This window comes from Sphaeramia orbicularis, unplaced genomic scaffold, assembly GCF_902148855.1.
Source record: "Sphaeramia orbicularis unplaced genomic scaffold, fSphaOr1.1, whole genome shotgun sequence".
Taxonomy (NCBI): domain Eukaryota; kingdom Metazoa; phylum Chordata; class Actinopteri; order Kurtiformes; family Apogonidae; genus Sphaeramia; species Sphaeramia orbicularis.
The window spans coordinates 41,803-62,132 of NW_021941730.1; the positions used below are offsets into that span (position 1 = coordinate 41,803).

Here is a 20,330-nt window from a genome sequence, read left to right on the forward strand (position 1 = left end):
CATAAACACTGACCGGACCACGATAAAAAAGGGTTTAAATCATCACTAAGTAGGTGCAGACTAATACCTGGTATCATCACTAAGTAGGTGCAGACTAATACCTGGTATCATCACTAAGCAGGTGAAGACTAATACCTGGTATCATCACTAGGCAGGTACTAAATTTTTGTACGACAAAAAGAAAAAACCCAAAAACATGCGCATAGCAAATAAAAAAAGTCAAACCTCGATTTTGTCGTTGTGGCAGATTCCAGACAACCAGAGACGCTCCAACATGTCGATCTCATCTGGAAGAAAAGAGGAGGACGGACATGAGGAGGACTGAAGGACCGAAGGAAAGAGAGAGACGAGAGAAAAGAGGAAAAGAAAAACTGAAGAAGAGGAGGAAGGAGGAGGAGGAGGAGGAAGGAGGAGGAGGAAGGAGGAGGAAACCAGATCAGTGAGAAAGAAGGAGGAGGAGATTGTGTCAAATGAAGGAGGGACAGATGATGGAATTCAGCTCAGACGAGTGAAATGAGAGAAAAGACTGAAGAAAGAACAGCAGACCCACAAAGACCAGGACCATGTGGGTCTGGAACAGAAGAACCAGACCCCCTTAAGGTGATGATGAAGGGTTGGCATTAGCATTAATGTTAGTGTTTACCCTAACGCTAACACTAACCCTAACACTAATGTTAACACTAACCCTAATGCTAACGCTAATGCTAACACTAACACTAACACTAGTACTAGTGTTAGTGTTAGCGTTAGCATTAGGCTAACCCTAATGCTAATGCTAACGCTAACACTAGTACTAGTACTAACCCTAACGGTGACGCTAATACTAGTGCTAGTACTAGAAGTGTTTTTGTGTCTACTGTAAACAATGACATAATTGAACATATACAGAAGTGAAGTCACTGACGTCGGTTTAAAAGTGTTTGTATTTATTTGATCTTCACTTATAGAAATGATCGATTTAATTTAAGAACCTTTGGATTGACTGAGTTTGTGTGAACGTCTGTCTGATCAGTGAATTAAATACAGAAAAATACAGAATTTACACTGAAACATGTCAAACACAGGATCATGTTTGAATAAATGAGGATGAATCTGATGTTTCATTTAGAAACATGAGCAGGAGTTTAAGGGTTAAACCTTTAGATGATTAAGACCCTTAAATCTACTGGAAGTTTTCCTGCAGGAACTCTGGCTCCACTGTTTCATTATCTGGGTTTTACATCTGCTCCAGCTTTGGCACAGTCATACTTTTAATATGACTTCAGATTAAACTTCCTAATAAAACTCAAAGTGACTGAAACATCATTCAACTCTGGGATATTAAACCCTTCTATCTAGTTTTAGTGACCATAGTAAAAAACGGACAAAACTGTGACTGTGGGACATGACACTGAAACAGTCAGAGCGGGTTTACTGTTCAAGCTCCACCCAGAAACCTCAGTCAAATAGACTCCACCCTCAGTCCCGTCCCCCGGTCACCGTACCGTCTCCGACCAACTGCAGCAGCGCCAGGTCCAGGGGGCGTTTCCAACGGGAGTTCTTATGGAGGGCGATGCCATAGCCGGTGGTGGCGAAGACTTTCCCCGATCCGATGGTCATGACCTGAATGAACGGACACGCAACAAACACGTTAAGAACCAGAGGACACGCAACAAACACGTTAAGAACAAATGAACACAAAACAAACACGTTAAGAACAAATGAACACAAAACAAACACGTTAAGAACAAATGAACACGCAACAAACACATTAAGAAAGAGCCGCCCTTGATTCCAGATGGGAGTTTGATTGACAGGTGTCGTCTTACCTTACAGCCTTCATCCTTTCTGGCCATGTAGTTTAAAACAGCAGCATCATATATGAAGGCATCCAGTTTACTATAGAGAAGGAAAGGAAGGAAAGAAGGAAAGAAAGAAAGAAAGAAAGAAAGAAAGAGGAAGAAAGAAAGAAAGAAAGAAAGAAAGAGGAAGGAAGGAAGGAACATTACAACAAGAAAAGCACTTGGAGAGTACAGACCTCCGCCAAGACAGATCTTCCTCCTCACATGTCCATTGACGCCCCCACCCTGAGGCTCCACCCCCTTCTCTTACCCTGTCCACATGTCCATTGACGCCCCCACCCTGAGGCTCTGCCCCCTCCTCTTACCCCGTCTTTAAGTTGTCGATGGCCTCCTCCACCCCCTTCTGGTTGTTGCGGATCATGTACTGGTGCATGTTGGGATAGTTGGAGCGGATGTTCTCCTCGGTGCTGCCGTTGGGTACCGTTCCAAAACGCAACGGAGGGTACTGCTCTGTAGGCTGCTGAAACTGGAAAAGAGAGGAGTAGGAGAAGAGAGGGGGGGAGGAGGAGGAGGGTTAGAGGACCTAGGAGGTAGAGGAAGTAGAGGAGGTAGGAGGCAGAGGAGGTGAAGGACCGCCCATAGGATCCCTGTTGCCCTGGTAACGCCCTCTTTCATTGGTCCATACCTTCTTGTCTGACAGGCCGGACACGGTGTCAATGTACTCCTCCTGGATCATGAAGGCGGCCAGGTTGGCGGTGTAGGAGGCCAGGAAGATGACGGCAAAGAAGGCCCAGACCAGCACCTGCACCGGGACAGGGACATCATGAGGACCGGCTACAGCATGAGGACCGGCTACAGCACGAGGACCGGCTACAGCACGAGGACCGGCTACAGCACGAGGACCGGCTACAAGATTCAAGATTCAAGATTTTTTATTTTTTCATATGCACAGCAAAAACAGGTAGTTATACTATGCAATGAAATTCTTATTCTGTTCATCTCCCTAAAAAAACACAACACACTAAAAATGAATAAGAATAGGGGAAACAATAGCAACAATAAAAATCAACTATAAAAATTAAAACAAAACAATTAAAACCAGCAGTAAAGTGTTCAGTGCTAACAGTATGTGCTTGTGTTGCGTGCGGCATGTTTAAGTGTTTCATTCAGAAGCCTGATGGCCTGTGGGTAGAAGCTGTTTGCCAGCCTTGTGGTCCTAGACTTCAAACTCCTGTAACGTCTGCCTGATGGTAGGAGCGTGAAGAGTGAGTGTTGTGGATGTGTGCTGTCTCTGATCAGGTTGTGTGTTCTTCGTAAGACTCTGGTTTTGTAAATGTCCTGAGTGAGGGGAAGGCCGCCCCAGCAATATACTGTGAAGTCTTGATCACCCGCTGGAGTGCCTTCCTGTTTTGTGCTGTGTAGTTTCCGTACCAGACTGTGATAGAGGCGGTGAGGACACTCTCGATAGTGCATCTGTAGAAGCAGCTGAGGATTTTGGTTGACGTGCCAAATTTCCTCAGTCCTCTCAGGAAATACAATCTCTGTTGGGACCTCTTGATAATTTGTTGGGTGTTTTGAGACCAGGTGAGGTCCTCGCTGATGTAGGTGCCAAGAAACTTGAAGGTTTTCACCCAGTCTCAGTCTCATCAATATACAGGGGTTTGTGTGGCTCCGTTTCCCTTGTTCTTAGGTCGATAATCATCTCTTTGGTCTTGTCTGTGTTGAGATGATGGTTGTTATCATGATACCAAGTCACCAGGTCTGCCACCTCTCTTCTGTATGATGTTTCAACCCCACCAGTGATCAGGCCGATGACTGTAGTGTCATCCCAAATTTAATGATGCTGGTGTTGTTCTGGGAGGCCACACAGTCATAGGTGAAGAGCGTGTAGAGGAGCGGACCCAGCACACACCCCTGTGGTATCCCAGTGCTTACTGTTCTGGAGCTGGATGTGCGGTTGTGGACTCTGACTGACTGGGGTCTGTCTGTTCAGAAGTTCAGCACCCAGTTACAGAGGGAGGGTGTCAGTCCAAGTGTGAGGAGCTTGTCTGTGAGTTTGTGGGGGCTAACTGTGTTGAATGCAGAGCTATAGTCTATAAATAACATTCTGACTTATGTGTCCTGTCCCTCTAGGTGTGAAAGGGTTGTGTGAATGGCAGTGTTGACTGCGTCATCGGTGGACCGGTTCTGGCGGTATGCAAACTGTAGAGGGTCCACAGTGTCCGGGAGGCTTTTTTTGATGTGGGTCATGACTATCCTTTCAAAGCACTTCATTGTGATTGGAGTGAGTGCTATGGGGCGATAGTCATTTAAGCAGGTCACATGACTTTTCTTGGGTATGGGCACTACGGTGGTGTACTTACAGCAGGTGGGTACAGAGGCTTGTGCAAGGGACAGGTCGAATATGTCAGCGAGTACATCAGCTAGCACTGATGAGCAAACCCTGAGTGCACGGCCTGGGATGTTGTCTGGGCCTGCTGCTTTTCGTGGGTTTGTTTTACTCAGAACCCTGCGCACATCTGCTGATGTCACCATGAGAGGTGAGTCCTGTGTGCTCCTCATGCCCAGCGTCCCTCTCTGCTGGTCAGAACTTTGACCTTCAAACCGAGCGTAGAACTCATTCAACTCATCTGGCAGTGTGGTTTGGCTGGATGTAGCTGCTCTGCTCCTTTACAGCACGAGGACCGGCTACAGCACGAGGACCGGCTACAGCACGAGGACCGGCTACAGCACGAGGACCGGCTACAGCACTGACACTACGGACACAGGTCACTGCTAAAGCTGCACTGCAGACGTGTCCAGAGGTGCGTTTGTCTGCTTCAGTCTGCTCAAACCAACCCCCCACCCCAGTACTCGTCCCCGTCCTCAACTGTCCACAGAAAAGACACTTCAACAATTTATTCATGAGTTGATGACCAGCCTGATCTCACAGGACTCTGTGCAATGACCACAGACTCCAAAATCTGTGACGGCATCCCGGATATGGCCTAAAATTCCGTGATGGGCCCACAGAAGTGGTCTGTTGTGAGCCGTGGTCCATGCACGGACCCCCGATTCAAGGATAACTGCAGGGGGACTACAGGTCTTCTGTGGTCCACGTACATGGCAGATGCTGGTCCCTGACACCTGTTGGTACTCCATAACCCCTGTGGACCTTCACAGATTCTAGGTAGGGGTCCGTAAATCCTGTGAGACCAGGTTTATGGCCCTTGTGACTTATTGACACCTATGCTTTCCCGGTTCTGGCCCATTGGTCCAAACACTAATGGAATCCACCCGGTGCAGGTCCAGGCTCCGGGTCTGGGTCAGTACCATGATCTTACCATGATCTTGCTGGTGGTTCCTCTGGGGTTCTCCACAGGCACAGAGTTGTTGAAGACCAGCGCCCACAGCAGCCACACCGACTTCCCAATGGTGAACTTTGACCCCCCGGACTCTGACGGAAGCACAAGGACACAGTTTATAAAGAAGCAGGACAGTAAAACAGACCCTGAAGGTTCAACTGAAGGACCTGAAGGACCTGAGGGACCTAAAGGACCAGCAGGACCTGAAGGAACTGAGGGACCTGAAGGACCAGCAGGAACTGAAGGACCCTGAGAAACTAAAGGACCTGAAGGACCAGCAGGAGAGGACCTAAAGGACCCGAAGGACCTGAAAGACCAGCAGGACCTGAAGGACCCTTTTCTCTGGACCATCTCATTTACAGCTGGACCTCATAAACACTGGGGTCCAGATGAAGACAGGGGCGTGTCCTCTGGTGGTTTTTCTGTGACCTTTGACCTCCTTTAGGGTCCAGAGCAGGTCTTCAAACCCCTTCAGCCTTAAACCTGTTCAACCTTCGTCCTCATGTTCCTTCATTATCTACTTTCATTCATATGAGGCTTTTGGTTTGGGCTGATTTTAGAACGTTTGGACAGAAACAAAACAAACCAAACCCGGTTCTTTGTGATCCTCTTCAGTCGATAACGATGAGGTCGAGTCCAGGTCACTACGGAAACGACACAAGGAGCAAGAGTCGACGGACCAACGCCTGAAGACGCCATCGGTCGCTTTGGTCACGGCGGGCGTGTTTGTCTTTTTATGCCCAGTTTAAGAATATGAGTAAAAAATGGACCACCTGACGTGGCTGTTACTATAGCAACCCAGATCTGCTTAGCAGTTTTGAAATTATTTATTACCTCTGCCAAGGAGGTTCGGTTTTTGCCGGCGTCTGTCCGTGTGTAAGATAACTCAAAAAGTTATGGATGGATTTGGATGAAAATTTCAGGAAATGTTGATACTGGCACAAGGAACAAATGATTACATTTTGGTGGTGATTGGGGGTGGGGGGGGGGCACTGATCTGCCTTGGTAGAGGTCTGCGCTCTCCGCGTACCTTTCTAGTTTATTATATAATTTCCAAAATGAGTGAAAAATGCAACTAGTAGGAACTGGAAGTATTGTCAGTGTGATTGTGTTTATCTACTTATTTTATGTTTTGTGTGTGTCTGCACTACCTGTGTGGCTGGAAACAGTCACGGTATCGTGAGATTAGAGCGCTAATCAGAGCAGGGCAGTGGCATAAACAGGAAGTAGAGCAACAGGTAAAGGAAGTAAGAGAGAGAGGACTTATCCTGTAGCAGAGTTCCTTAAGAAAAGATTTAAGTCTGAGGTGGATCAATGCTCCTTCTGCAGTGGCAGTGATGAAACCTTAGAAAACTTATTTTTCTTATGTCCTGCATCACGTGGTTTTTGGTCAGACATAAAAAAAATTGGATTTCACTACAACTTAATAATATTCCATATTTTTAATTATATCATATTATTTTTTATATGTATAATTTGGCCTCATCTGTTTCAGATGTTATTAATATAATTTTATTATTAGGTAAATATCATATCTGCTGTGCAAAATGGAAAAAAAGCAAGCCCTCCTTTTCTGGTTTTACAAATGAATCTAAAATGTTTGTCTTGGCCCTAAGAAAACTGAAAAAAAAAAAAAAATGCAATGAAAATAAACCAGAACATTGATCATTACCTATTATTTTAATTTAAAAGTCTTCTATGTTGCATCTCTGCTCCTTTAATTTAAATTGCCTGATTATTTACAGTATTGTGTTTATATATATATATATATATATATATATATATATATATATATATATATATATATATATATATATAATTTCTTTTTTTTCTTGCCCTACATATCCCCATGATTGTTGTACTTTATTTTATGTTTATTTGTATTACTATGTTATGTCCTCATCGAGAGTTTGTATTTTTTCATTAGTTCTATTAAAAAAACAAAACAAAACATATATGTAGACGCCACTTCAGCTGCTCCTGCCCATTGGAATGACGTGCCTACAGGGCGGCCATCTTGGTCCAGTGCTACTTGCTGCTACTGCGCATTAAGTCTATAGAGGGTCTGCACATACCCCCCCCCCAGGCCACGCCCCTCTCAGTCAGACTGAGTGTCTTAAACCAACCTGCTCAACATGATGGAGTATAGCAGTAAACACAGCCAGAGCAAAGGAGCATGGGAAATCTGAAATGAAATGCAGGACAGTTGGACTGAACATGGATCTGTACCAGCTACCAAAGAAAGAGTGGTCCATGAACACTGACATGTGGACCCAAATGGAGGATCCAGACCTGATCCAGGGGGGAGGGGGTCAGCGCTATTTGGACCTGAAACTAATATACATGGTTTCATCAGGACTGACAACCAGGGTCCAAAAATAGGGCCCAGAACCAGCTGATCCAGAGGCTCCAAAACTAGGGACCCAGAACCAGCTGATCCAAAGGCTCCAAAACTAGGGCCCAGAACCAGCTGATCCAAAGGCTCCAAAACTAGGACCCAGAACCAGCTGATCCAAAGGCTCCAAAACTAGGGCCCAGAACCAGCTGATCCAAAGGGTCTAAAACTAGGGCCCAGAGCCAGCTGATCCAAAGGGTCCAAAACTAGGACCCAGAACCAGCTGATCCAAAGGCTCCAAAACTAGGGCCCAGAACCAGCTGATCCAAAGGGTCTAAAACTAGGACCCAGAACCAGCTGATCCAAAGGCTCCAAAACTAGGGCCCAGAACCAGCTGATCCAAAGGCTCCAAAACTAGGGCCCAGAACCAGCTGATCCAAAGGGTCCAAAACTAGGACCCAGAACCAGCTGATCCAAAGGCTCCAAAACTAGGGCCCAGAACCAGCTGATCCAAAGGCTCCAAAACTAGGGCCCAGAACCAGCTGATCCAAAGGCTCCAAAACTAGGGCCCAGAACCAGCTGATCCAAAGGGTCTAAAACTAGGGCCCAGAACCAGCTGATCCAAAGGCTCCAAAACTAGGACCCAGAACCAGCTGATCCAAAGGCTCCAAAACTAGGGCCCAGAACCAGCTGATCCAAAGGCTCCAAAACTAGGACCCAGAACCAGCTGATCCAAAGGCTCCAAAACTAGGGCCCAGAACCAGCTGATCCAAAGGGTCTAAAACTAGGGCCCAGAGCCAGCTGATCCAAAGGGTCCAAAACTAGGACCCAGAACCAGCTGATCCAAAGGCTCCAAAACTAGGGCCCAGAACCAGCTGATCCAAAGGGCTCTAAAACTAGGACCCAGAACCAGCTGATCCAAAGGCTCCAAAACTAGGGCCCAGAACCAGCTGATCCAAAGGCTCCAAAACTAGGGCCCAGAACCAGCTGATCCAAAGGGTCCAAAACTAGGACCCAGAACCAGCTGATCCAAAGGCTCCAAAACTAGGGCCCAGAACCAGCTGATCCAAAGGCTCCAAAACTAGGACCCAGAACCAGCTGATCCAAAGGCTCCAAAACTAGGGCCCAGAACCAGCTGATCCAAAGGGTCTAAAACTAGGCCCAGAACCAGCTGATCCAAAGGCTCCAAAACTAGGGCCCAGAACCAGCTGATCCAAAGGCTCCAAAACTAGGGCCCAGAACCAGCTGATCCAAAGGCTCCAAAACTAGGACCCAGAACCAGCTGATCCAAAGGCTCCAAAACTAGGGCCCAGAACCAGCTGATCCAAAGGCTCCAAAACTAGGGCCCAGAACCAGCTGATCCAAAGGCTCCAAAACTAGGACCCAGAACCAGCTGATCCAAAGGGTCTAAAACTAGGGCCCAGAACCAGCTGATCCAAAGGCTCCAAAACTAGGACCCAGAACCAGCTGATCCAAAGGCTCCAAAACTAGGGCCCAGAACCAGCTGATCCAAAGGGTCTAAAACTAGGGCCCAGAACCAGCTGATCCAAAGGGTCCAAAACTAGGGCCCAGAACCAGCTGATCCAAAGGGTCCAAAACTAGGACCCAGAACCAGCTGATCCAAAGGCTCCAAAACTAGGGCCCAGAACCAGCTGATCCAAAGGCTCCAAAACTAGGGCCCAGAACCAGCTGATCCAAAGGGTCTAAAACTAGGGCCCAGAACCAGCTGATCCAAAGGGTCTAAAACTAGGGCCCAGAGCCAGCTGATCCAAAGGGTCCAAAACTAGGACCCAGAACCAGCTGATCCAAAGGCTCCAAAACTAGGGCCCAGAACCAGCTGATCCAAAGGGTCTAAAACTAGGACCCAGAACCAGCTGATCCAAAGGGCTCCAAACTAGGGCCCAGAACCAGCTGATCCAAAGGCTCCAAAACTAGGGCCCAGAACCAGCTGATCCAAAGGGTCCAAAACTAGGACCCAGAACCAGCTGATCCAAAGGGTCCAAAACTAGGGCCCAGAACCAGCTGATCCAAAGGCTCCAAAACTAGGGCCCAGAACCAGCTGATCCAAAGGCTCCAAAACTAGGGCCCAGAACCAGCTGATCCAAAGGGTCTAAAACTAGGGCCCAGAACCAGCTGATCCAAAGGCTCCAAAACTAGGACCCAGAACCAGCTGATCCAAAGGCTCCAACACTAGGACCCAGAACCAGCTGATCCAAAGGGTCTAAAACTAGGACCCAGAACCAGCTGATCCAAAGGGTCTAAAACTAGGGCCCAGAACCAGCTGATCCAAAGGCTCCAAAACTAGGACCCAGAACCAGCTGATCCAAAGGGTCTAAAACTAGGACCCAGAACCAGCTGATCCAAAGGGTCTAAAACTAGGGCCCAGAACCAGCCGATCCAAAGGGTCCAAAACTAGGGCCCAGAACCAGCTGATCCAAAGGCTCCAAAACTAGGGCCCAGAACCAGCTGATCCAAAGGGTCTAAAACTAGGGCCCAGAACCAGCTGATCCAAAGGGTCTAAAACTAGGACCAGAACCAGCTGATCCAAAGGCTCCAAAACTAGGGCCCAGAACCAGCTGATCCAAAGGCTCCAAAACTAGGGCCCAGAACCAGCTGATCCAAAGGCTCCAAAACTAGGACCAGAACCAGCTGATCCAAAGGCTCCAAAACTAGGGCCCAGAACCAGCTGATCCAAAGGCTCCAAAACTAGGGCCCAGAACCAGCTGATCCAAAGGGTCTAAAACTAGGGACCAGAACCAGCTGATCCAAAGGCTCCAAAACTAGGGCCCAGAACCAGCTGATCCAAAGGGTCTAAAACTAGGGCCCAGAACCAGCTGATCCAAAGGCTCCAAAACTAGGACCCAGAACCAGCTGATCCAAAGGCTCCAAAACTAGGACCCAGAACCAGCTGATCCAAAGGGTCTAAAACTAGGACCAGAACCAGCTGATCCAAAGGCTCCAAAACTAGGGCCCAGAACCAGCTGATCCAAAGGGTCTAAAACTAGGGCCCAGAACCAGCTGATCCAAAGGGTCTAAAACTAGGGACCAGAACCAGCTGATCCAAAGGCTCCAAAACTCGGGCCCAGAACCAGCTGATCCAAAGGGTCTAAAACTAGGGCCCAGAACCAGCTGATCCAAAGGGTCTAAAACTAGGGACCAGAACCAGCTGATCCAAAGGCTCCAAAACTAGGGACCAGAACCAGCTGATCCAAAGGCTCCAAAACTAGGGCCCAGAACCAGCTGATCCAAAGGTCATTTCCAGTCGAGCGTGGACTGACCCCAGTGAATCTATGCATGATCTACTGGGACTGAGCAGATTTACTGAGTCTAGTTCAGATCCAGTCCTTTATCCAACACAGATACTACTGCTGTGGACCAGCAGGGCACCACTGCATTCTGGGAAATTAGCAGATTTACACCACCTGGTTTAAATGAACACATTATTCTGATCATATTATGGCTTTATTGTCAGAATATGACGACTTTAATCTCATAAACCAATGACATTTTTGTTAAATTATGAGTTTTTTTATAACTACGACTTTATTCTCAGAACATTGTGAATCTTTTTGTATTCGACTTTATTCTCATAAAATTCCAGGTTTTATCTCCATATTTTCTGACTTTCTTCTGGTAGTGACCAGTGTTTTTCTTTTCTTCTGTGGTCCTAATACTCCGTCGTAGCTTTATTCTCCAGTTCCTCCGTATTTGTAAAACTAGGTTGGCCTCAGTTTCAGTTAGTTTACTAATCATGTAGGAGCACAAGGTTCACAATCACAAAATGAGACAAAAACCAGGAAAGATCTGATCATGAAACTAAGAGCTGCACTAAGAAGGACCGTTAGCCAAAACAATAGGTCATTTCATGGTCTGATTGGACCCAAAAATACAGCATCAGTGAATGTTAGCTGACACCAAACAGGATCCACAGATCTAGGTTTGGTTTCCTGGATTTGTGGATCCATCTGCTTCTGTTTTCTTTGTCTTTGGGTGTCTGTAAACGATAGCTCCCACTGCTTTAAGAACCTGAAAATACAATCAAACACAACAGCTCTGCCCCATTTTGGATTCAGTATTGTTCTTTTGTTCAGACAGGACTGAAGCCAACGCTGTCACTCATCTGCCTCTGTCTGACACTCAGTGGGCGGAGCCACGGGGACTTCTACTGGCGCTGACGTCACGTGCAGACCCTCCATAGAGGAAACAGGTGCTTGTGCTATGAAAGTCATAATAAATCGTTCAATTGTCAAAAAAAGGAAGTAAGAGAGGGAGAGAGAAGATGGTACAGTGAGCTGTGGGGTGGACGGCAAACATGGAGTAAGAGCTGGTAAATACCCAGCTACATTTTTATTGTTGGACAGTTCAGTGTATACATGTGTTTTCTGCTACAGTTACAGAGGTCTAATGAGGACGAGAGAAAGGGAAAAGAAAGGACAAGTGAACCCAACTCCTGAATTAGTGAGTTTTATTGCTGTTGTTGTTAGCCTGTTGCCGTTAGCCAGTTGCTATTGTCCTTTGGATTTCAGTGCGCTGCTCTGATTGCTGCTGATATATGTTAACTAACGTGTGTATATGTCTGTAAAATGTATGGACTGGGTGTATTTAACTGTACCGTGCTTGCTGGTTAGCGGTTGCTAGTTAGCGCTTAGAATTAGCGCATGCTTCATAGCTGCTAGCATTAGCACGCTAAACTGGAAGTGCTATCCGCTAAACCGGAAGTACTATTGTAATCGATGAAACCTGTTTAATGTTCACTATGGACAAAAGTGACCATGCATTAGGAATATTAATTAAGTTTTCTATATTTAAAGTGAAATAATGCACTTTTGATTACTCTGGATAGTGAATTTGATGTCAAACTGGATACAGCTGTAGATTTGTGATTTATTTGTGATTTATTTGAATGTGTTTGGTTTGATTAACATTATCAAAGAATGAGTGTAATTAAAGTCGTCCTTGTGTTATCCAGGCCAGGTTTTTTTTCCTGTGATTGGAAACCCAGTGGAGAGTTAGGAGAAAGAACTGGGATCTGCTGAACTGGACCTGGATCTGCTGAACTGGACCTGGATCTGCTGAACTGAACTGATCTGATCTACCATCATAGTAGGACACACACACACACACACACACACACACACACACACACACACACACACACACACACACACTGCTCAGCCCAATTCCCTTATTTAATTTTGCACTCCTGACTACAACGGACTGCTTTTTTTCTGGATTTTTGGACTTCTGACTCTGTTTTTTGTTCATTTATTGAATTGGAACTCATCGTAAACCTATGTGAAAGTTTTGTCGTATGGAAGAACAGAAAACGGATCCATCAGATTGAAACTCTTTAAGGTGCACCAAATTCAGAATTATAAACAGTTGTTTTTTCCGAACAAAAGAACATAATAATAGAACTGGTTGATCAAACCTTTGTTTTGTATGTATTTTAAACATTTTTTTTGTCAGTACATGGTACCACTTTTACATATAACTCATGTCTTCTGGTTTCATTGCATTCTGTGCATCAGTTTAATCATTCCCTCGCTCTAGCCGATCCTGGAAATCTGCTGAATTCTCTTCACATTCATTGCTAAACTAGCCTATAGCAAAGCCACCTGCTAATGCTAAACTAGCCTATAGCAAAGCCACCTGCTAATGCTAATCATTTAATCCTAAATATAGAGCACTTGCTCCACATGCTAACCCTACAGACTGACAGGTGAATGTGAAACTGGTGATTGGTCTGATTTTTGGATCAAACCTGAACATCAGCAGCAGGTTTATCTGAAGCCTGACTGTTCATGTTTCTGAAACTGAAGCAGTTGCTGATGTTTAAGGCCACACCCACAGATGGTAACGGCGGCCATGTTGATGGTTGGCCCCCATCGCTTCAATTCACCGTAATTCAACTGGTGTCAATTTATTAGAAAGTAATGAAGAAGGTTTACAAACGATGAAGTCAAATGAAGGTGGCGTCTCATAAACAGCAGAAGAACTGATGAACTGACAGAGTGCCGCCGCACGCTGTCAGGGCGGGATTCATTAAAACCAAATAAACCCTCCAGTGGGAGTGCACTGATTGTTTTGGAGGGAAAAGTGGGACGCTCTGCATAATCAGCCCCCCCCGCCCTTTACATAAGTGAACAAGTGACAAGTTGGTAATAATGTTGTGAATCGAGCGGCAGCGGCATGATTGGCACGGTGACACCTCAGCCTGGGTCTCTTACTCTTGGCGCTCTGCAGGCTGCGGTTGTATCCCACGGGGCTGAAGAACTCGAAGATGAAGACAGTGACGGCAACCACCGACAGGCACATGACAAACATCATCACCCACACCGCCGGGCTGTAGGGCTCTGCCGAGAAACAAACAACCAGGCAACGGTCAGGTGAATAACAGGTAGCAACCAGGCAACAGTAAGGCAACAGTCAGGTGAATATCGGGCAACAATCAGACAACAGTCAGGTGAATATCAGGCAACTATCAGACCAAAATCAGGCAATTACCAGGTAGCAATCAGGCAACAGTCAGGCAACAATTACACCAAAATCAGGCAACAATCACTCAACAGTACGGCAACAATCAGACCAAAATCAGGCAACAATCAGACCAAAATCAGGCAACAATCAGGCAACAGTCGGGCAGCAATCAGGCAACAATAAGGCAACAATCAGACCAAAATCAGGCAACAATCAGACCAAAATAACGCAACAATCAGGCAACAGTCAATCAGCAATCAGGCAACAATCAGACCAAAATCAGGCAACAATCAGACCAAAATCAGGCAATTATCAGGTAGCAATCAGGCAACAGTCAGGCAACAATCAGGCAAAAGTCAGGCAACAATCAGGTAATAATCAGACCAAAATCAGGCAACAATCAGGCAACAGTCTGGCAACGATCAGGCACTGATCAGGCAACAATTAGACAACAATCAGGCAACAATCAGGCCAAAATCACCGGTTGAGTGAATAATAAAAGCAGGGTTTGAGGCGTGTGGTGGAGTGTACGGTCAGATCCTGTTCATTAGAACAGTTTAGAACATTTATTCAACCACATACACACGTATAAACTGAGTTTAGAATAAATAATTCAAATAATCCCATTCTCCTCCTTCTACTAGAATTACAGATTCAGTCTAAACTGGTCTCAGATACAGATGACGAGGTATAACAGAGTAGTTAGATTACACACAGTATAGTAGTTAGATTACACACAGTATAGTAGTTAGATTACACACATTATGGACGTCTGTGAATTGTCCATGTGTTGGATGTGGACATGTTGACTGTGGACATGTTGGACGTGGACATGTTGGATGTGGACGTGTTGACTGTGGACATGTTGACTGTGGACATGTTGGACGTGTTGACTGTGGACATGTTGGACATGTTGGACATGTTGGACATGTTGGACATGTTGGTTGTGTTGGACATGTTGGACATGTTGGTTGTGTTGGACATGTTGGACATGTTGGACATGTTGGACGTGTTGACTGTGGACATGTTGGACATGGACATGTTGGACGTGTTGACTGTGGACATGTTGGACGTGGACATGTTGGACGTGTTGACTGTGGACATGTTGGACGTGGACATGTTGACTGTGGACATGTTGGACGTGGACATGTTGGATGTGGACATGTTGGACGTGGACATGTTGGACGTGGACATGTTGACTGTGGACATGTTGGACGTGGACATGTTGGACGTGGACATGTTGACTGTGGACATGTTGGACGTGGACATGTTGGATGTGGACATGTTGGACGTGGACATGTTGGACGTGGACATGTTGACTGTGGACATGTTGGACGTGGACATGTTGGACGTGTTGACGTGGACATGTTGGACATGGACATGTTGGACGTGTTGACTGTGGACATGTTGGACGTGGACATGTTGGACGTGGACATGTTGACTGTGGACATGTTGGACGTGGACATGTTGGACGTGGACATGTTGGACATGTTGACTGTGGACATGTTGGACATGGACATGTTGGACGTGTTGACTGTGGACATGTTGGACGTGGACATGTTGGACGTGTTGACTGTGGACATGTTGGACGTGGACATGTTGGACGTGGACATGTTGACTGTGGACATGTTGGACGTGGACATGTTGGACGTGGACATGTTGACTGTGGACATGTTGGACGTGGACATGTTGGATGTGGACATGTTGGACGTGGACATGTTGGATGTGGACATGTTGGATGTGGACATGTTGGACGTGGACATGTTGGACGTGGACGTCTTTAGTTGTCTCCATCTCTGGTTCATTGTCATCGACTCTCTGAGTGTGTAAATAATTACGAGCTGCTCCATAAACACCGAGAGGAGGAGGAGGATTTATTTACTTTTCTGAGAAGGAAGAGGAGGAGCAGGAGGAGCAGGAGGAGGAGGAGCAGAGGCTGTTCCAGTGTCCTCCCTCAGTTCTAACAGGTCTTCTGTCCTCAGTCAGTGGTTTATCTGCAGCTGAAGCCCATCTGGGTTTATCAGCACATCTAAGTGTGGGGGGTTTAAAGCCCATCTGGGACGTACAGGTACGAGCACCGGCACTGAAGGGGTGAACACCTTCCCCTCCTCCTCCTCCTCCTCTTCCTCCTGTTCTTCCTCCTCCTCTTCCTTCTCCTCCTCTTCCTCCCCTCCTCTTCCTTCTCCTCCTCCTCCTCGTTCTCCTCCTCCCCCTCTTCCTTCTCCTCCTCTTCCTCCCCCTCCTCTTCCTTCCTCTCTCCTCCTCCTCCTCTCTTCCTCCTCCTCCTCCTCTTCTTTCTCCTCCTCTTCCTCCTTTTCTTCCTCGTCCTCTTCCTTCTCCTCCTCCCCCCTCCTCTTCCTTCTCCTCCTCCTCCTCGTCCTCCTCCTCCCCCTCTTCCTTCTCCTTCTCCTCCTCCCCCTCTTCCTTCTCCTCCTCTTCCTCCCCCTCCTCTTCCTTCTCCTCCTCCTCCTCTCCTCCTCCTCCTCTTCTTTCTCCTCCTCTTCCTCCTTTTCTTCCTCGTCCTCTTCCTTCTCCTCCTCCTCCTCGTTCTCCTCCTCCCCCTCTTCCTTCTCCTCCTCTTCCTCCCCCTCCTCTTCTTCTCCTCCTCTTCCTTCTCCTCCTCCTCCTCTTCCTCCTCCTCCTCCTCTTCTTTCTCCTCCTCTTCCTCCTTTTCTTCCTCGTCCTCTTCCTTCTCCTCCTCCTCTTCTCCTTTTCCTCCTCCTCCTCTTCCTTCTCCTACTCTCCTGCCCCCGTCCTCTTCCTTCTCCTCCTCCTCCTCGTTCTCCTCCTCCCCCTCTTCCTTCTCCTCCTCTTCCTCCCCCTCCTCTTCCTCCTCCTCCTCCTCTTCTTTCTCCTCCTCTTCCTCCTTTTCTTCCTCGTCCTCTTCCTTCTCCTCCTCCTCCTCGTTCTCCTCCTCCCCCCTCTTCCTTCTCCTCCTCTTCCTCGTTCTCCTCCTCCCCCTCTTCCTTCTCCTCCTCTTCCTCCCCCTCCTCTTCCTTCTCCTCCTCTTCCTCCTCCTCCTCTTCCTCCCCCTCCTCTTCCTTCTCCTCCTCTTCCTTCTCCTCCTCCTCCTTTCCTCCTCCTCCTCCTCTTCTTTCTCCTCCTCTTCCTCCTTTTCTTCCTCGTCCTCTTCCTTCTCCTCCTCCCCCCTCCTCTTCCTTCTCCTCCTCCCTCCTCGTTCTCCTCCTCCCCCTCTTCCTTCTCCTCCTCTTCCTCCCCCTCCTCTTCCTTCTCCTCCTCTTCCTTCTCCTCCTCCTCCTCTTCCTCCTCCTCCTCCTCTTCTTTCTCCTCCTCTTCCTCCTTTTCTTCCTCGTCCTCTTCCTTCTCCTCCTCCCCCCTCCTCTTCCTTCTCCTCCTCCTCCTCGTTCTCCTCCTCCCCCTCTTCCTTCTCCTCCTCTTCCTCCCCCTCCTCTTCCTTCTCCTCCTCTTCCTTCTCCTCCTCCTCCTCTTCCTCCTCCTCCTCCTCTTCTTTCTCCTCCTCTTCCTCCTTTTCTTCCTCGTCCTCTTCCTTCTCCTCCTCCTCTTCCTCCTTTTCTTCCTCCTCCTCTTCCTTCTCCTACTCTTCCTCCCCCTCCTCTTCCTTCTCCTCCTCCTCCTCGTTCTCCTCCTCCCCCTCTTCCTTCTGCTCCTCTTCCTCCCCTCCTCTTCCTTCTCCTCCTCTTCCTTCTCCTCCTCCTCCTCTTCCTCCTCCTCCTCCTCTTCTTTCTCCTCCTCTTCCTCCTTTTCTTCCTCGTCCTCTTCCTTCTCCTCCTCCTCCTCTTCCTCCCCCTCCTCTTCTTCTCCTCCTCTTCCGCCTTTTCTTCCTCCTCCTCTTCTTTCTCCTCCTCTTCCTCCTCTTCCTCCTTTTCTTCCTCCTCCTCTTCCTCCTCTTCCTCCTCCTCCTCTTCCTCCTCCTCCTCTTCCTTCTCCTCCTCCTCCTCTTCCTCCTTTTCTTCCTCCTCCTCTTCCTTCTCCTCCTCCTCCTCTTCCTCCCCCTCCTCTTCCTTCTCCTCCTCCTCCTCCCCCTCCTCTTCTTTCGCCTCCTCCTCTTCCTCCTTTTCTTCCTCCTCCTCCTCCTCCTTATTCTTAGTGGATTTACTCTGTTCAGATTTGTAAATGTGAAGCCTTTATCTGAGCAGAAGCTGATATGGAAATGTATGTTTTATTTAAAGCAGAAAACCTTCCCAGCATGCATCAGTGCAGCAGCTCATCTGAATTAGACTGGATTAAACCTGGGATGGCAGCGTTACTGTGAGATGAAAAACCCACAGACTGACGAGTGGGAGACAGAAGCACATAAGAGAGGAGGTCAAAGGTCAGAGCGGAGGTCAAAGGTCAGAGCGGAGGTCAAAGTCTGAGTGTAGGTCAAAGGTCTGAGCAGAAGTCAAAGGTCAGCGGAAGTCAAAGTTCTGAGCAGAGGTCAAAGGTCAGAGCGGAGGTCAAAAATCTGAGGAAGTCAAAGGTCAGAGCGGAGGTCAAAGGTCAGAGTCTAGGTCAAGGGTCAGAAAGTAGGTCAAAGGTCAGAGCCGAAGTCAAAGGTCAGAGCGAAGGTCAAAGGTCAGAGCAGAGGTCAAAGGTCAGAGCGGACCCACACTCACCCAGAAATGCTGATGGTGACACAGTTCCATTACTCCGTGAAACCATGACGCTAATGCCGGTTTCCACGAACGGGACGGAGAATTCCACGACCTCCGACCTCTCCTCGTTGATGGTCAGGGAGCCGATGGCCATGTCTGCCCGACTGGACACCACCTGGAACCGACAGAACCCACAGTGAGATGGAGATAGAGGACAGAAGAGGTCTTTAAGGGTTTAAGGGTTAAAGGTGGACGTTTGGGTCTGTAAGGGTTAAAGGTGGACGTTTGGGTCTGTAAGGGTTAAAGGTGGATGTTTGGGTCTGTAAGGGTTAAAGGTGGACGTTTGGGTCTGTAAGGGTTAAAGGTGGACGTTTGGGTCTGTAAGGGTTAAAGGTGGACGTTTGGGTCTGTAAGGGTTAAAGGTGGACGTTTGGGTCTGTAAGGGTTAAAGGTGGACGTTTGGGTCTGTAAGGGTTAAAGGTGGACGTTTGGGTCTGTAAGGGTTAAAGGTGGACGTTTGGGTCTGTAAGGGTTAAAGGTGGACGTTTGGGTCTGTAAGGGTTAAAGGTGGACGTTTGGGTCTGTAAGGGTTAAAGTGTGTGTTTGGGTCTGTAAGGGTTAAAGGTGGACGTTTGGGTCTGTAAGGGTTAAAGGTGTGTGTTTGGGTCTGTAAGGGTTAAAGGTGTGTGTTTGGGTCTGTAAGGGTTAAAGGTGTGTGTTTGGGTCTGTAAGGGTTAAAGGTGGACGTTTGGGTCTGTAAGGGTTAAAGGTGTGTGTTTGGTCTGTAAGGGTTAAAGGTGTGTGTTTGGTCTGTAAGGGTTAAAGGTGTGTGTTTGGGTCTGTAAGGGTTAAAGGTGGACGTTTGGGTCTGTAAGGGTTAAAGGTGGACATTTGGGTCTGTAAGGGTTAAAGGTGTGTGTTTGGGTCTGTAAGGGTTAAAGGTGTGTGTTTGGGTCTGTAAGGGTTAAAGGTGTGTGTTTGGGTCTGTAAGGGTTAAAGGTGGACGTTTGGGTCTTTAAGGGTTAAAGGTGGACGTTTGGGTCTTTAAGGGTTAAAGGTGGACATTTGGGTCTGTAAGGGTTAAAGGTGGACGTTTGGGTCTGTAAGGGTTAAAGGTGTGTGTTTGGGTCTGTAAGGGTTAAAGGTGGACGTTTGGGTCTGTAAGGGTTAAAGGTGTGTGTTTGGGTCTGTAAGGGTTAAAGGTGGACGTTTGGGTCTGTAAGGGTTAAAGCTGGATGTTTGGGTCTGTAAGGGTTAAAGGTGTGTGTTTGGGTCTGTAAGGGTTAAAGGTGTGTGTTTGGGTCTGTAAGGGTTAAAGGTGGACGTTTGGGTCTGTAAGGGTTAAAGGTGGACGTTTGGGTCTGTAAGGGTTAAAGGTGTGTGTTTGGGTCTGTAAGGGTTAAAGGTGTGTGTTTGGGTCTGTAAGGGTTAAAGGTGGACGTTTGGGTCTGTAAGGGTTAAAGGTGGACGTTTGGTCTTTAAGGGTTAAAGGTGGACGTTTGGGTCTGTAAGGGTTAAAGGTGTGTGTTTTGTCTGTAAGGGTTAAAGGTGTGTGTTTGGTCTGTAAGGGTTAAAGGTGGAACGTTTGGTCTGTAAGGGTTAAAGGTGTGTTTGGGTCTGTAAGGGTTAAAGGTGGACGTTGGGTCTGTAAGGGTTAAAGGTGGACGTTTGGGTCTGTAGGGTTAAAGGTGTGTGTTTGGGTCTGTAAGGGTTAAGGTGGACGTTTGGGTCTGTAGGGGTTAAAGGTGGACATTTTGGGTCTGTAGGGTTAAAGGTGGACGTTTGGGTCTGTAAGGGTTAAAGGTGTGGTGTTTGGGTCTGTAAGGGTTAAGAG

The 20,330-nt window shown here is 47.5% G+C and overlaps 1 protein-coding gene across 1 annotated transcript in view; it reads right to left on the reverse strand.

Moving 5' to 3' along the window:
* The window catches only part of LOC115416893 (uncharacterized), a 39,495-nt gene extending 20,828 nt beyond the window's left edge, over positions 1–18,667 (reverse strand). The window contains 8 exon segments of the mRNA XM_030130766.1: positions 226–287; positions 1,485–1,602; positions 1,809–1,878; positions 2,147–2,307; positions 2,467–2,583; positions 5,105–5,217; positions 13,691–13,816; positions 18,518–18,667. Coding sequence (XP_029986626.1) covers positions 226–287; positions 1,485–1,602; positions 1,809–1,878; positions 2,147–2,307; positions 2,467–2,583; positions 5,105–5,217; positions 13,691–13,816; positions 18,518–18,650 — 900 coding nt within the window. The 5' untranslated portion in view covers positions 18,651–18,667.
* Positions 18,668–20,330: the final 1,663 nt, after the last annotated feature.